Raw genomic sequence first — 16087 nt, forward strand, 5'->3', positions numbered from 1 at the left:
AGCCGTATGTAAACACGGCTTCCCCGTGCTTCACTGTGGCGGCGTATCGATCGAGTGATCCCTTATATAAGGGAGACTCGATCGATGACGTCAGTCTTACAGCCACACCCCCCTACAGTTGTAAACACACACAAAGTGAACACTAACTCCTACAGCGCCCCCTGTGGTTAACTCCCAAACTGCAACTGTCATTTTCACAATAAACAATGCAATTTAAATGCATTTTTTGCTGTGAAAATGACAGTGGTCCCAAAAATGTGTCAAAATTGTCCGAAGTGTCCGCCATAATGTCGCAGTCACGAAAAAAATCGCTGATCGCCGCCATTAGTAGTAAAAAAAAAAAAATTAATAAAAATGCAATAAAACTATCCCCTATTTTGTAAACGCTATAAATTTTGCGCAAACCAATCGATAAACGCTTAATGCGATTTTTTTACCAAAAATAGGTAAACGAATACGTATCGGCCTAAACTGAGGAAAAAAACAATTTTAGATATGTTTTTGGGGGATATTTACTATAGCAAAAAGTAAAAAATATTGAATTTTTTTCAAAATTGTCGCTCTATTTTTGTTTATAGCGCAAAAAATAAAAACCGCAGAGGTGATCAAATACCACCAAAAGAAAGCTCTATTTGTGGGGAAAAAAGGACGCCAATTTTGTTTGGGAGCCACGTCGCACGACCGCGCAATTGTCTGTTAAAGCGACGCAGTGCCGAATTGTAAAAACCCCTTGGGTCATTTAGCTGCATATTGGTCCGGTCCTTAAGTGGTTAAACATTTTGCTTGTCTTGCAAAACGCTCTCAAACCAAGTTACTCTCCAACCAAGGTTTTACTGTACACACACAATCACACACACACTTACACACAATCAGCTTACCTCTTTAGATGTGTGCCCTGGAACAAGCCTTGCCACACTGTCCCAATTAATAGGCTGAGGGACCCCAACCAGGGAATATAAAATCATATCCAAAACCATCTGGTTATTGTCATATGGGAAATTATTGTTTTCTGAATATCCACGGCTCATCTTCGGTTTTGGTAGCTAAAAAAAAAAAAAACACTATAAAAAAAAATAAAGTAAACTGTTGCATAGATGTATGTTTCTGTGATTAATAAAAAATACTAATAAAAAAAAAGTATTGGCCCAATTGAAGCTTTTCCAAAATGTCTATTTTCTATTACATATTGTGAGTTGCTGATTAAACAACAAATAACACATTAATATGAGGTTATCGGGAAGAATCTGACAGATTTTAGGCTTTCCCCCCAGATACTTAACCTCCCTGGCAGATTACCTGTGCAGAAAGAAGGTGTGGTGTTGCAGGCAGCTTAGAAGCACAAAGTCCCTGCAATAAGCCAGTGGATGGATGGGCAGGCTGGTGCTGCAGGCAGGAGTGGACGCTGGCAGGGTGGTGCTCGTCGCTGCTTCATCCAATCAAAGAAGCTCTGCCTTTACCAGCCTGGGAAGTGAAAAAAGCCAGAAACAGTTTAATTCCAATCAGAGCTCATATATAATGTAGTGACAGCATGGTAGCCCGCTGGTGCTCCGGTATAAGCTGCACAGGCTGCCAGGCTGGTGTAACCCTTTCGTTGCCAATAAAGCTGCATTGCAGAAAATCACCTCTACATGAACAAAGAAGCTGGGGGATTAATTAAAATGCTAATTTTTGACAGAGCAAAGCAATTTTTACTGCAGAAGCATTACTATAAAAGCATGAATGATTGAACAAGTGTATTAATCTGACATATAATAAAGAAAAAGCTTTCAATGAGCATTAACAGGTCCAAGTGACTCTGGGATCTGAATATCTACTTGTCACTGTCCACCTCTACAGAGGATAAAGTACATGCAAATATAATTAGCTTTATATAAAACGCACGTACTATCCATGTAAATTCCAGCATTTAACCACTTAAGGACCTTGCCTGTTTTTCAGATTTGGTGTTTACAATATTAAAACAGTTTTTTTTTGCTAGAAAATGACTTAAAACCACCAAACATTATATATTTTTTTTCTAACACCCTAGAGAATAAAATGGCGCTCACTGCAATACTTTTTGTCACACCGTATTTGCGCAGCGGTCTTACAAGCGCTCTTTTTTGGGAAAAAAATCAATTTTTTGAATTGAAAAATAAGAAAACAGTAAAGTTAGCCCAATTTTTTTTTTATATTGTGAAAGATAATGTTACGCCGAGTTAAATGATACCCAACATGTCACGCTTCAAAATTGCGCCCGCTCGTGGAATGGCGTCAAACTTTTACCCTTAAAAATCTCCATAGGCGACTGTAACGATCACCACCGTTTACGACCTTCCATCAACCCACGACAGCTTATCTGACACTCCAACCATCCAACAGACATCAGACATCCCAATTCCCAGAATAACGAGACTTGCTCTGTTACTGGTTTCAAATGTATCACATGTTTAATGGTTAGCTCTCAAGTTTATATACAGTTCAAGCATGAAAGGAACAATCAAACTCTCCACCCACACATCACACCCTGGGGGGCTTCAATACACCTTCAGATGGGCTAATTGCTAAACATTCCAGACATTTTGGCGCCGGTCTATAATTAACATGACCTAATCACTGTGAAGGACTTTTTACCTATATGCTTCAGGTTAATCCTCCCTGCTTGTTTAAGGCTGTTAATGGTATTTACCCTTCTCCAGCCAGTCCTGTTTCAAATGTTAATTGCTCTAGTGTGTTGTGTGGAAAAGCCCTGTGTTTACTGGGTACTGTGATTAGATAAGTGGCTCATGTTAATTATGCTGATTGCTTCATTGTGGTAATTATCTCTCTATATGCAGGGTCGAGCTGTCTAGTTAATGTATTCAGTACAACTAGTAATTAGCATCACTGATCTCATTGTCTAAAGAGATGTGTCTGATCAGGTTAAACATAGCGGAGCCGAACCGGCTAGATACTGATTAGTTCAAAGAAATATCCTTATTTCAAAGGATCTGTATTGAAGACCCCCCACTGTGTAAGGGGGGGGGGCGGAGATTGTCACTGTAACAGTTGTAACCACATATAAGCTCTGTGTTAGACTATTAAAGTCTGTCTGGTTCCAGCAGTAAGCTTGTCTCATGTGTGGATGATTCTGTGATCTGTTATGGGAAGAAGGGACTGTTTGACGGGGATATCATACCAATACCGTAACAATTGGTTGGCAGCAGTGGGATTTTCCCTTCTATTCCCCTTTACATCCGGATTCCAAGCAGACACTGGAAGAACTACTGGAAGTTTGTGGAAGGATTGCTAGCAACAAAACCAAGCAGGTCATCATAGCAGAATTAATGGAGCGAGACCAGGAGGACGGGATTGCAGCAACGCCAGCAGTACAAGAGATGGAGACACCAGTGATTCAGGAAGAGGAACCACCAGCCAACAAGCTAATGGGAGAGAAGCTAGCATGGTTCGGTCCGAACCCAACGGCAGATGTGGTGCTGAAAGTGATGGACCTGTTAGCAAAGGCAGAACTACAGAAGGATAAACAAATAAGAGATGCAGAACTACAGAAGGATAAACAAATAAGAGACGCAGAGCTACAGTTAAAACTGGCAGCAGTCCAACAAGCAGCCGCACATCCTCCAAACAGTGAGTACAGCACAGCAGACGCAAGGAAGATTCCGTTTAGCGCTTTTAAAGCTTTTGATGAAAAGGACTGTGAGATTGATAACTACCTGGCAGATTTTGAGCGACAATGTAACCTGCACCGAATAGCTAGAGGAGAGTGGGTTGCAATATTGTCATGCAAACTGTCAGGCAAAGCTTCTGATGCTTTCCGGACCGTGCCAGATCAGGATATCCATAGCTACGCCCGGGTTAAAGAAGTGCTCCTGGCTCGTTATGCAGTAACCCCAGAGTCCCACCGACAGAAGTTCAGGGACTCACGCAAAACCACGGAAGACTCTTACGCGGAATGGGCATGCCAGTTATCCCTGTCGGCCTCTAACTGGGTTAACAGCAGCCAGGCCACCACCGCAGAGGACATTTTGCAACTAATGCTCCTGGAGCAATTTTACAATCACATCCAGACTGACGTCAAAGACTGGGTGAGAGATCGCAGGCCCATGACTCTACCAGAGGCCGCGAAATTGGCGGATGAATATGCGGATACTCGCAAGACGAACCAGGTCACACCACAGGTACAACCTCCACGACCAACGGCGCCCTCACACCCACCAGCCGCTAGATACCAACCTCCTAACAGACCGGTGACATCTAGCCCTTGCTATCCACGCCAGGAGGACAACAAACAACGCTGCTTCCGGTGCAAACAGCTGGGTCACTTCAAGCAGAATTGCCCCATGAATGACAACACCAGGTCAAATTGGTCTCAACCTGGGTACCGCCCACCAGCAGCAGCCCATTGTGTAGACTCGGCTTGGGATCCCCAGGAGCTGGGTCAGGAAGAACCATTGGGCACCCCTTACGAAGCCCTCACGGTACAATCTGTTATTACGGACAACAGGGAACACCATTGTCAGCTGGTCATGGGTGACAGCCATGAGCCGGAGGGGCCCTGGGGGGAGCTGGGCAGAAAGAGGCACCGCCGGCTACCCCCCAAGAAGAAGAGGTCCTGGAAGCCGTATAATCAGCTGACCTGGGAGGAGAAGAAGCGACTGGAGGAGAGGGAGTCGCAGCGGGCGTCCCAGATGCGGGCCGAGATGTTCACCAAGGGCCCACCGGTGGCCCCTTACACCACCACCCAGTTCCTGATGATGAAGGACCACGTGGAGAGCCTGCAGGACATGAGCAAGCAGGATCTGATCCGTAGTACATAGAGCTGGAGGAGTGCATAAGCCGCATGGAGGAGGAGAACAACCACCTGAGGTCACAGCGGGCTGACCCCCCCAGGCTCCATGAACTGGAGATGGAGCTGGAGAAGCTCAAAGAGGAGAACCGGCGGCTGCGGAGGGAGCAGAGGGTGGCTGACCCTATGGGGCACTGATCCCCCCCCCCCCCGGACTCTGAGCACCAGTGCTACAGCATTTCAACAAATATAACTTTTTCTTTTTTTTTTATGAATCTCCTGTGATTGTCACTTCAGAGCCATAACCTGCCCCCTCCCATAGCGGGACACCTAGATGGCGGCGCACAGACCCATTCGCCGTCTTCACACTGACTTCTGGTGACTCTGCAGATTGCACCAAGACTTGGGGACTGAACGGCGTGTGATCTGACGACCCGGTGGCATACCTGAGTCTGAAACAGTTGCCAAGGGAGGTCAGTTACGCCAAACGGAGTTAACCTCGAACTAAAAGCTCTGAACCCGTCAACCCTACTGGACCAGGGAAGGTCCAACCGGGTTTGCCGGAGCAGGGAGAAAAAGGGGGGCCATTGTGAAGGACTTTTTACCTATATGCTTCAGGTTAATCCTCCCTGCTTGTTTAAGGCTGTTAATGGTATTTACCCTTCTCCAGCCAGTCCTGTTTCAAATGTTAATTGCTCTAGTGTGTTGTGTGGAAAAGCCCTGTGTTTACTGGGTACTGTGATTAGATAAGTGGCTCATGTTAATTATGCTGATTGCTTCATTGTGGTAATTATCTCTCTATATGCAGGGTCGAGCTGTCTAGTTAATGTATTCAGTACAACTAGTAATTAGCGTCACTGATCTCATTGTCTAAAGAGATGTGTCTGATCAGGTTAAACATAGCGGAGCCGAACCGGCTAGATACTGATTAGTTCAAAGAAATATCCTTATTTCAAAGGATCTGTATTGAAGACCCCCCACTGTGTAAGGGGGGGGGGGCGGAGATTGTCACTGTAACAGTTGTAACCACATATAAGCTCTGTGTTAGACTATTAAAGTCTGTCTGGTTCCAGCAGTAAGCTTGTCTCATGCGTGGATGATTCTGTGAACTGTTATGGGAAGAAGGGACTGTTTGACGGGGATATCATACCAATACCGTCACAATCACTCCACCTGAGAAGTCACATTCCTTCATTAACAGAATTCAAACAAAACACCATCACACAATGATTTCCCCTCAATCCACATCTTTAGACAGACGTTCTGTCTCCGCATACAGCTTGACAAGTTCCATTCCACACACAAAACAGTATTTAGCATACATAATGAGAGATCCTGGACCAGACTCAATTAGCATGTCAACAGTCTACACAGAGAAATTAGTCACTAGGTTGACTGGTTGGGTCAAAATTAACCAACAACTTGCAATATCTCAAGATCCTGCAATATGAACTATCAGTAATGTCCCCTGTCCTGTAATTTCTAATTAATATTTCTCAGTCACCCTATGGCCCTTTTGGACATAAGGTGACCCTAGACATAAGACTCCTTGGTGACGCCAGCACAGGAGTACCCCTCATTCTTCCAAAGTCTCTGTTTTTCACGGGTCATTCCGTTACAGCAACGTTTAAAAAATTCTATAGGTTGCATCTTTTGAGTTACAGAGGAGGTCTGGGGCTAGGATTATTGCTCTCACTCTCAGGCCCCGTACTCACGACCAAACATGTCTGCTGAAACTGGTCCGCAGACCAGTTTCAGCAGACATGTTTGGCCGTGTGTTGGCCCGAGCGGACCATTTTGGGACGGATCAGACAGGTTTCCAGCGGACAACTGTTTCCCGGACTTGTTTTAAAACAGTCCGCTGGAAACCTGTCCGCCCGGACATGTACGGTCGTCTGTACAGACCTACCGTACATGTCCTGCCGCCCGCATCCCTCGCATGCGTCGAATGACTTCGACGCATGCGTGGAAGCATTTTTAAGGCGGCCCGCCCACGTCGCCGCGTCATTGTCGCGGCGACACCGCGTCATCGACGCGGCGACACCGCGGACACGCCCCGCGTAATGTTTACGCGCGGGCTTCTGTTCGATGGTGTGTATAGCCATCGAACAGAAGTCCCCGGGCAGTCCCCGGCCAGACATGTCCGATGGAAACGGTCTGCAGACCGTTTTCATCGGACATGTCCTGCCGTGAGTACAAGGCCTAACGATCGCAGTGATACCTCACATGTGTGGTTTGAACACCGTTTTTATATGCGGGCGCTACTCACGTATGCGTTCGCTTCTGCACGCGAGCTCGTCGGGACAGGGCGCTTTAAAAAAAAATTGTTTTCTTATTTCTTTTTATTTATTTTATAAATTTTTACACAAATAAAAGAAAAAGGGTTACAAGGAAAAAAGCATGACAGGTCCTCTATGAGATCTGGGGTCAAAAAGACCTCAGATCTCATATTTAGAAATGTTTAAAATGCAAAAAATAAAAAATAAATTTGTCATTTGAAAAAATGACAACAAGAAAATGTCACTTTAAGGCCCCGTACAGACGACCGAACATGTCTGCTGAAACAGGTCCGCGGACCAGTTTCAGCAGACATGTTCGGTCGTCTGTACAGCCGAGCGGACAGGATTCCAGTGTACATTTGCCCGCCGGGCCTTTTTCCAGCGGGCAAATATTTCCAAACTTGTTTAGAAACAGCCCGCTGGAATCCTGTCCGTCGGACATGTTCGGTCGTCTGTACAGACCTACCGTACATGTCCGAGCGGCCGCCATCCCTCGCATGCGTCGAATGACTTTGACGCATGCATGGAAGCATTGAACTGGCAGGGCCGCGCACGTCGCCGCGGCCTCGTATTGAGTACGCGCGGATTTCTGTATGATGGTGTGTACAGCCATCATACAGAAATCCCCGGGCAGACATGTACGCTGAAAACGTGTGTACAAGGCATAAGAAGCATGGGCAGAAGTGACGTTTTGACGTTGCTTCCGCCCTGCTATGCTATGGAGACGGGTGGGGGCCATCTTGCCCTCACTCGTATCACAGCCGAGCAGGAGACAACACCCGATCGCCTCCGCCGCTGCCGACGGCTCCGGTAAGCGGCGGAGGGTGCGGGAGAGCGGCGGGAGGGGGGCCCCTCTCCACCGCCGCCGATAACGGTGATTTTGTGGCTTATCCGCCGCGGAGACCACCATTATCGTTTAGAGGACCGCTCACTGAAAAGATGGATATCTCGGTTGTGGCAGCGGCTGCTGCCGTTACCGAGATATCCATCTTTAAGAAAAATGACGTATATTTACAGTGAGGGGTCCTTAAGTAGTTAAAGTTCTCTAAACTGGCAGGAATGAGGAGTGAGGACATGCCACGAACCACCAAGTGACGGTCAGGAATTTGCATTAACCACTTCACCCCCGGAAGAATGGGCTGCCCAATGACCGGGCCATTTTTTTGCGATATGGCACTGCGTCGCTTTAACCGCTTAAGGACCCCTTCACGCCGATATACGCTGGCAGATAGGCATGGCTGGGCACAAGCACGTACGTCGCCTTTAAGAGCCCAGCCGTGTGCTCCGTAACCAAGCCCGCAGGACATGCAGATCCGATCGTCGCCGGTGTCCCGCAATTGGGTCACAGAGCTGAAGAACGGGGAGAGGTAAGTGTATACAAACCTTTCCCTGTTCTTCCTAGTGTGGCTGTCACTGATCGTATGTTCCCTGTCATAGGGAACGACGATCAGTGACGTCACACGCAAAGCCACGCCCCCACATAGTAATAAACACTTCCTAGGAAACACTTAACCCCTTCAATGCCAGTTTCACAGTAATCAGTGCATTTTTATAACACTCTTCGCTGTAAAAATGACAATGGCCCCAAAATAGTGTCAAAAGTGTCCGCCATAATGTCTCAGTCACGAAAAAAAATCACTGATCGCCGCCATTAGTAGTAAAAAAAAAAAAAATGATCAACCACTTGAGACCTGCGCTATTGACAAAAGACGTCAACAGCGCAGCTCTCAGGTGCCATGGGCAGTGCTTTCCTCAGAGCCACGTTGTCACTTTCAGACGTGGTGGCTCCTCTCTGCTGCTTGGAAAAGGGGAGGTGGGAAGAGGGGGATGTAGCAGCTGCAGGAAAGGTGTGAGGGCCATATGAAATGATCTGGAGGGCCCGATTTGGCATGCAGGCCATGTGTTTGACTCATGTGAGCTACAGTATTTGTAGCTGCTATCTTTTATTTTATTCTGAAGAAGACTGGAGCTCCTCTTTAATAGCAGAATTACCAGCCACCTCATCTAAGGAGAGGTTAGCTGCAATATTATCAACTATTGTTCTTGGGTTTAGATACACTTTAGGATTATCATATGACCAGACACAATAAGTAAGCACATCCCCTTTCTATATTATATGCCCCCCCCCCCCCAATCATATCAGGAATTTGAAGAGTATTCTTCTGTGTAATATCAAATGCTGAATTCTAGCTTCATGTTTCAGATCCTTTCACAATGTCACATTGGAAGCATAACAGCCATGTGTGTTTGTGTGTGCTGAGCCATGTACAGGATCCTATAACTGACAGAGTATAATCACAGTATAATCCACACACTATATCCATCCATTCTATGTCATCATCAATGCACTGATCTTAAAACCAGATGGTGCTGGGTGATTACCATTCTCTATAATAGCACACTGATCTCTATGTAATTATTTGGGTGATTGCCATCAGGGCCGGCCTTTGGGTTGTGCGAGCTGTGCAGCCGCACAGGGCGCCATGGGCAACAGGGGCGCCGTGCGGCCATCACAGCTTGCAGAATGTGAGTTGCAGTCAGTTACTCACATGATCATCACAGGAGTCAGACTCCTATGAGTCACAGTAGCAGGTGCTGCCATGTCCCCCTGCCCTGGGACTGGGTGAAGAGCAATGCATCGGTTGCGGCACCTGAAAAAAATGGCTGCTGCCGGCCCCAAAAGGCACACTGCGCATGCGCCGCCGCTGCACGGGAAAGCCAGAAAACGCTTGGCTATTCTCGGGCAGACGGCGCATGCGCAGTGGCGTCTAAGCGCCGGGCAGGGCCATTTTTAAATGCAAAGCCGCACCGTCCACCGAAAGGTAAGTCATTTTAGGTGACCAGGGGGCGAAGGGTGAAGATGGGGGGCGCCACAGGATTAGCTCGCACAGGGTGCCTGAACACCTAAGGCCGGCCCTGATTGCCATTCTCTATTATAGAATACAGCACACTGGTCTCTATGTAATGATGAGACGTGAGTGATTACAATTCTGTATATTACAATACAGCACACTGGTCTCTATGTAATGATGTGACGTGAGTGATTACAATTCTGTATATTACAATACAGCACACTGGTCTCTATGTAATGATGTGGGGGATTAATATTCTGTATATTACAATACAGCACACTGATCTCTATATAATATTGTGGGTGATTAATATTCTCTATAATAGAACACACTGATCTCTATGTAATGATGTCGGTGATTACAATTCTCTATATTAGAATACAGCACACTGATCTCTATGTAATGATGTCGGTGATTACAATTCTCTATATTAGAATACAGCACACTGATCTCTATGTAATCATGTCGGTGATTACAATTCTCTATATTACAATACAGAACACTGATCTCTATATAATGATGTGGGGTGATTAATATTCTCTATATTACAATACAGCACACTGATCACTATATAATGATGTCGGTGATTACAATTCTCTATATTAGAATACAGCACACTGATCTCTATATAATGATGTGAGTGATTACAATTCTCTATATTACAATACAGAACACTGATCTCTATGTAATGATGAAGACAATGCACTGACTATATGGACAGGTGTATCGAGTCCTGTATACCCCATGCATCATCCCATACATTGCCATATAATACTAATAGAATAGAGGGGGCGTGTCCCTGCCATGTACCTCCAAGTCAGCGATGCCACCTGCACCATCCGTAGAATAAGCCAGGAGCCGGGGAGAATGATTAGCAGAAGACAACCTACCCTGCTTTACCACACCTGCAGGCTACTGCACCAACCAGAATGAAGAAGCCTGTGGCTGCCAGCCAATGAGGAGGCAGGAATGGACAGGCCAGGAGTATTGTATAAGGAAGGGGGGAGACGTCACTAAGGTTTGGCTGCAGCGAGCTTGGTTGGCTTGCCGCAGTGCAGCGGGCTGGCCTGTTCAGCGTCCATTCGTCTCATAGCAACGGGCAGAGGGCGGAGCCTGGATGTGGATGGATCAGGGGACACACCCTGCTGGACACCCTGCTGAGGCTGGTATTTATTACACATAAAGGGGGGCTCTGGGGGGTGACAGATGAGGAGCGGGCATGGTTACCAGGTTGCTGGTGGACTACAAGTCCCAGCACGTTGTAGTCCCTCCATAAATGGTAGGATACACATTGTCGTATTTAAAGGAACTCTCCTTTCTGTATGTGCTATGACATCACATGGCTCCCAATTTGTATATTTCAAAATGTAATATAAAGGAATAGTAGTGGGAAAAAAAGCACTTGTAGGTTTAACCACTTCATACCCGGAAAGTTTTTCCCCCTCCCTGACCAGACCTTTTTTTGCAATACGACACTGCGTCGCTTTAACTGACAATTGCGCGGCCGTGCGACGTTGTACCCAAATAAAATTGATGTCCTTTTTTTCCCCCACAAATAGAGCTTTCTTTTTGTGGTATTTGATCACCTCTGCATTTTTTTATATTTGCGCTATGAACAAAAAAAGAGCGACAAAAAAACGATGGTCCAGATTCAGGTAGGGGCGCGCACTGATACGGCGGCGCAGCGTATCGTTTTTACGCTACGCCTCCGTAAATTACTGGAGCTACGCTGCATTCACGAAGCATTTGCTCCGTAATTTGCGGTGGCGTATCGTAAAAGGGGCCGGCGTAAGGGCGCGTAATTTAAATGATCCCGTAGGGGGCGTGGATCATTTAAATTAGGCGCGTACCCGCGCCGAGCGTACTGCGCATGCTCCGTCTGGAAAATTTCCCGACGTGCATTGCGGTAAATGACGTCGCAAGGACGTCATTGGCTTCGACGTGAACGTAAATGGCGTCCAGCGCCATTCACGAACGAGTTACGCAAACGACGCAAAATTTGAAAATCGCGACGCGGGAACGACGTCCATACTTAACATTGGCTGCGCCTCCTAATAGCAGGAGCAGCCTTACGACGAAACGACTTACGCAAACGAAGTAAAAAACTACAGTCGGGCGCGCGTACGTTTGTGAATCAGCGTAAGTATGCAATTTGCATACTCTACGCTGACAACTACGGGAACGCCACCTAGCGGCCAGCGTCAGAATGCACCCTAAGATACGACGGCATAAGAGACTTATGCCAGTCGTATCTTTGGCTAAAGTCGGCGTATCGAGCTTTCTGAATACAGAAAGTAGATACATCGGCGCTACTTAGCAATTACGCTGCGTATCTATGGATACGCAGGCGTAATTGCTTTCTGAATCTACCCCGATATTTTTTACTTTTTGCTATAATAAATATCCTACAATTTTTTTACATTTTTTTTTTTTACCTCAGTTTAGGCCGATAGGTATTCTTCTACATATTTTTGGTAAACAAAATCGCAATAAGCGTATATTGATTGGTTTGTGGAAAGGTTATAGCGTTTACAAAAAAGGGAATAGATTTAATGCGTTTTTTTTGTTTTTTTTACTAGTAATAGCGGCGATCAGTGATTTTTATCGGGACTGCGACATTGCGGCGGACAGATCGTACACTTTTGACACTCTCTTGGGACCATTCACATTGATACAGCGATCAGTGCTATAAAAATGCTAATAGATGCCGTGGTTGTTTCTTCTCGTTATGGCCGGTGTCTTGACAAGCTGGTTCCCCTATCGGATAGGTTCTGGCCTTGATGGCGCAGGCTCTTGCTGGAGGCTGCCATTTTACTGAAGCCCAGAGCCCCTGAACAGCAGTAAATCATAAAATGGAACTAAATCCATTAATTTAACAGTTTAAAAAAAACAGTTACATTCCTGGGACCCCGCGATTGCTAACTGTCACATTTGCTTGTTTCCTCAACCAAACTGTCAGCTGCAGGTAAAAGGATTGGAGGGTTTAATTCCGCTTTAGGGCCAATTCACACTGGTGCGCTGTGCGAGATTGCACGTGATTCGCACCACACTGCAGTGCAAATCACGTGCGATGTCTGTGCGATGCAATTTCAGCCATACAGATAGTATAGCTGAAATCGCATTGCATTCAATGGGGGTGTCATTAGTGTTGTGTGACACTTCCCAGCAGTTTGCATATGGCAGTGTGAACTGCCGTGCGAGTCGGGTGCGATGTGGGAACCCGCAGTGGATTCACAGGGTTCCCGCATCGCACCAGTGTGAACCCAGCCTTTAGGCTGTCCGCAGATCGGCCTCTACAAATTCGGCAGCGCTTAACCACTTGGCGCCCGCCCGCCGTCGTTTGACAGCAGTATGGCACTCCTGCGCGAATCGCCGTAGCTGTATGGCGGGCGCTTTAAGGAGTCGCGCGCTTGCGCCGCTTGACATAGCAGCCAATGCGCGGGGCGCGGCTAATGTAAACAGAAAGATCTCTGTTCTGTCAGGGAAGTAGAGACAGATTGTCTGCTCCTAGTACTTAGGAGCAGCGATCGTTTTCCTCCCCCAGTCAGTCCCATCCCCCGCACAGTTAGAAACACACTGAGGGAACACACTTAACCCCTTGATCGCCCCCTAGTGTTAACCCCTTCCCTGCCAGTGACATTTATACAGTAATCAGTGGCTATTATTAGCTCTGATCGCTATATAATCGTCAATGGTCCCAAAATAGTGTCAAAGGTGTCTGATCTGTCCGCCACAATGTCGCAGTCCCAAAATTGATGCCATTACTGGATTTTACACAGTATAGGCAATTATTTTTAATGATTTACATAGCTATACCTGCAAAAGGGTCAGCCTAAGTGATCTAGCAGGACTTCATTTTCTGACTAAGGCCCCTTTCAGACGTCCGCTCCGCCTGTCCGTTATTACAAGTCCGTTAACGGACTTGTAATACATCCCTATGGGATCGCGTCCGTTAGCGGCGGAACGGAACGGATGCAGACGGACAGACGGTCCGTCTGCATCCGGTTCCCCATAGGGCAGAGCGAAGCTGAGACAGGGTGGTCCCTGCACTGTGTGCGGGGACCGCCCTATCCGCCGACAGCTCAGCGGGTATCCCCGCTGAGCCGACGGAGACACACGGAGCGGACCCAGAAACGGTCCGCTCCGTGTGAAAGAGCCCTAAAGTTCAACTTTAACAATTTCAAAAAACAGTTCCTGGAATGCCGGGATTGCTAACTGTCACATTTGCCTGTGTTCTCAACTGAACTGTCAAACCATCAAATGGCTGGTGTCAAATCTGATCACATAAATCACCACGGTTTCAAAAAACAGTTACATCCCTGGAACCCCGGGATTGCTAACTGTCACATTTGCTTGTTTCCTCAACCAAACTGTCAAACCATCAAATGGCAGTTGCAGATCAAACAGAAGCAGCTTTCTTGGCTGTAGCAGGGATATGCAATCAGCTGTTGCAGAACTCCCATGAGGCTATAGCAAGTCTCTGACAGCCACAGCATGACACCCAGAGGCATGATGGGACTTGTAGTTTTGCAAGGTCCGCTAATTGCATAGCCCTGCTGTAAAGGACTGGAGGGTTTAATTCCACTTTAAGGCTGTCACCAGATCGGCCTCTACAAATTTGGCACAGTCCCTAAAATTAGAGAGCAACTGAGCATGTGCAGAGCAGGGTGAGGCTTTTAAACAGTATAGGCACTTATTTGTAATGTTTTCCATAGCTATACCTGCAAAAGGAGCCAGACTAAAATCATCTATCAGGACTTCATTTTCTAATTAAAGTCCCACATGAATGATTTTAAAGGATAAGTTCACCTTTACAAAAAAATATATTTTGTAATGGACCTGTAAAGCATTGCTCCCATGATCAGCAGATTATGAGTGTAATGCCACAGTCCTGCTGTTAGCTGGATTCAGGTACGGGTGCGCAAATTTGCGGCGGCGTAGCCTAGCGTGTTTACACTACGCCGCCTTAAGTAAGAGAGGCAGGTACATGATTCTCAAAGCACTTGCCTCCTTACTTAGGGCGGCGTAGTGTCGCCTAATTCAAATAGGTTGGAGGGGGGCGTGTTTGATGGCAATGAGGCTTGACCTCACGTTTTTGACGTTTTTTTGTCACTGCGCATGCGCCGGGCAACTACATTTCCCAGTGTGCATTGCGGTTACGTATGCCGCACAGGCCTATTGATTTCGACGTGGACGTAAACGACGTAAATCCCGATTCCCACGACTTACGCAAACAACGTTAACATTTGGAATCTCGCGGCGGGAACGGCGGCCATACTTTAACATTGTTATTCCACCTAATAGGTGGAATAACTTTAGGCCTGTAAAGGCCTTACGTAAACGGCGTAAAACGACTGCGGCGGCCGGGCGTACGTTCGTGAATCGGCGTAGAAACTAATTTACATATTCTACGCTGGCCGCAATGGAAGCGCCACCTAGCGGCCATCCGAAAAATTGCAATCTAAGATAGGACGGCGCAAGCCGTCGTATCTTAGATATGTTTAAGCGTATCTCTGTTTGAGCATACGCTTAAACATAGGTCGGCGTAGATTCTGAGTTAGGCCGGCTTATCTACTGATAAGTCGGCCTAACTCTACCTGAATCTACCTATGTCTGTGTATGTGTCTTGCCATACCTTTTTATATGGCCAGGCAATTACACTGTGACAGGAAGACTTTTTTAATCCACTGCTCAGTGCCCCGATTTATTTAGCAAATAAGCAATTTTTCTCCTTCACTGATAAAGCTGCACTGATGGACACTGATAGGCTGCACTAATGGGCACTGTTGGGCATTGATGAGGTGGTACTAATATGTGGCACTGATGAGGCTGCACTGATGGGTGCCGATGAGGTGGCACTGATGAGGCAGCACTAGGGTTGCCACATCATCCCTTTAATCCAGGACACATATGAATATATGAATGACACAGGTTCTGAGGCTGATTTATTGCAGATAAGGCACCAAGTGAGTGCAATTACCACCTTAATCAGCCACAGAACCTGTGTAATTAATGTGTGTCCTGGATTAAAGGGATGATGTAGCAACCCTAGGCGGCACTGATGGGGCGGCGGTGATGGGCACTGATGAGGTTGTGCTGATAGGCTGCACTGATGGGCACTGATGAGGTGGCACTGATTGTCTGCTCTGATGGGCACTGATAGGCTGCACTGATAGGCGGCACTGATGAGC

General features: G+C 46.7%; 2 protein-coding genes across 5 annotated transcripts in view; one reads left to right on the plus strand and one right to left on the minus strand.

Annotated features, from left to right (window-relative positions):
* Positions 1-10797, minus strand: part of SANBR (SANT and BTB domain regulator of CSR) — a 97593-nt gene extending 86796 nt beyond the window's left edge. For 2 of the 3 annotated variants that reach the window (XM_040351124.1, XM_040351122.1), the window contains exons 1-3: positions 10707-10796; positions 1297-1461; positions 879-1043 (exon numbers count right to left, since the gene is read on the minus strand). In XM_040351124.1, coding sequence (XP_040207058.1) covers positions 879-1028 — 150 coding nt within the window. In that variant the 5' untranslated portion in view covers positions 1029-1043; positions 1297-1461; positions 10707-10796. Of the gene's footprint in view, positions 1-878; positions 1044-1296; positions 1462-10706 lie in introns of all 3 variants that reach the window. The other variant, XM_040351123.1, reaches the window with a different exon arrangement.
* Positions 10798-10952: 155 nt separating this feature from the next.
* Positions 10953-16087, plus strand: part of LOC120937705 (protein FAM184A-like) — a 40346-nt gene continuing 35211 nt past the window's right edge. Inside the window, exon 1 of one of the 2 annotated variants that reach the window (XM_040351126.1) lies at positions 10953-11062. The gene's annotated coding sequence lies outside the window, so the exon portion shown is untranslated. The remainder of the gene's footprint in view (positions 11063-16087) is intronic. The other variant, XM_040351125.1, reaches the window with a different exon arrangement.

The sequence above is a fragment of the Rana temporaria genome, chromosome 4, assembly GCF_905171775.1.
Source record: "Rana temporaria chromosome 4, aRanTem1.1, whole genome shotgun sequence".
NCBI classification, from domain to species: Eukaryota; Metazoa; Chordata; class Amphibia; order Anura; family Ranidae; genus Rana; species Rana temporaria.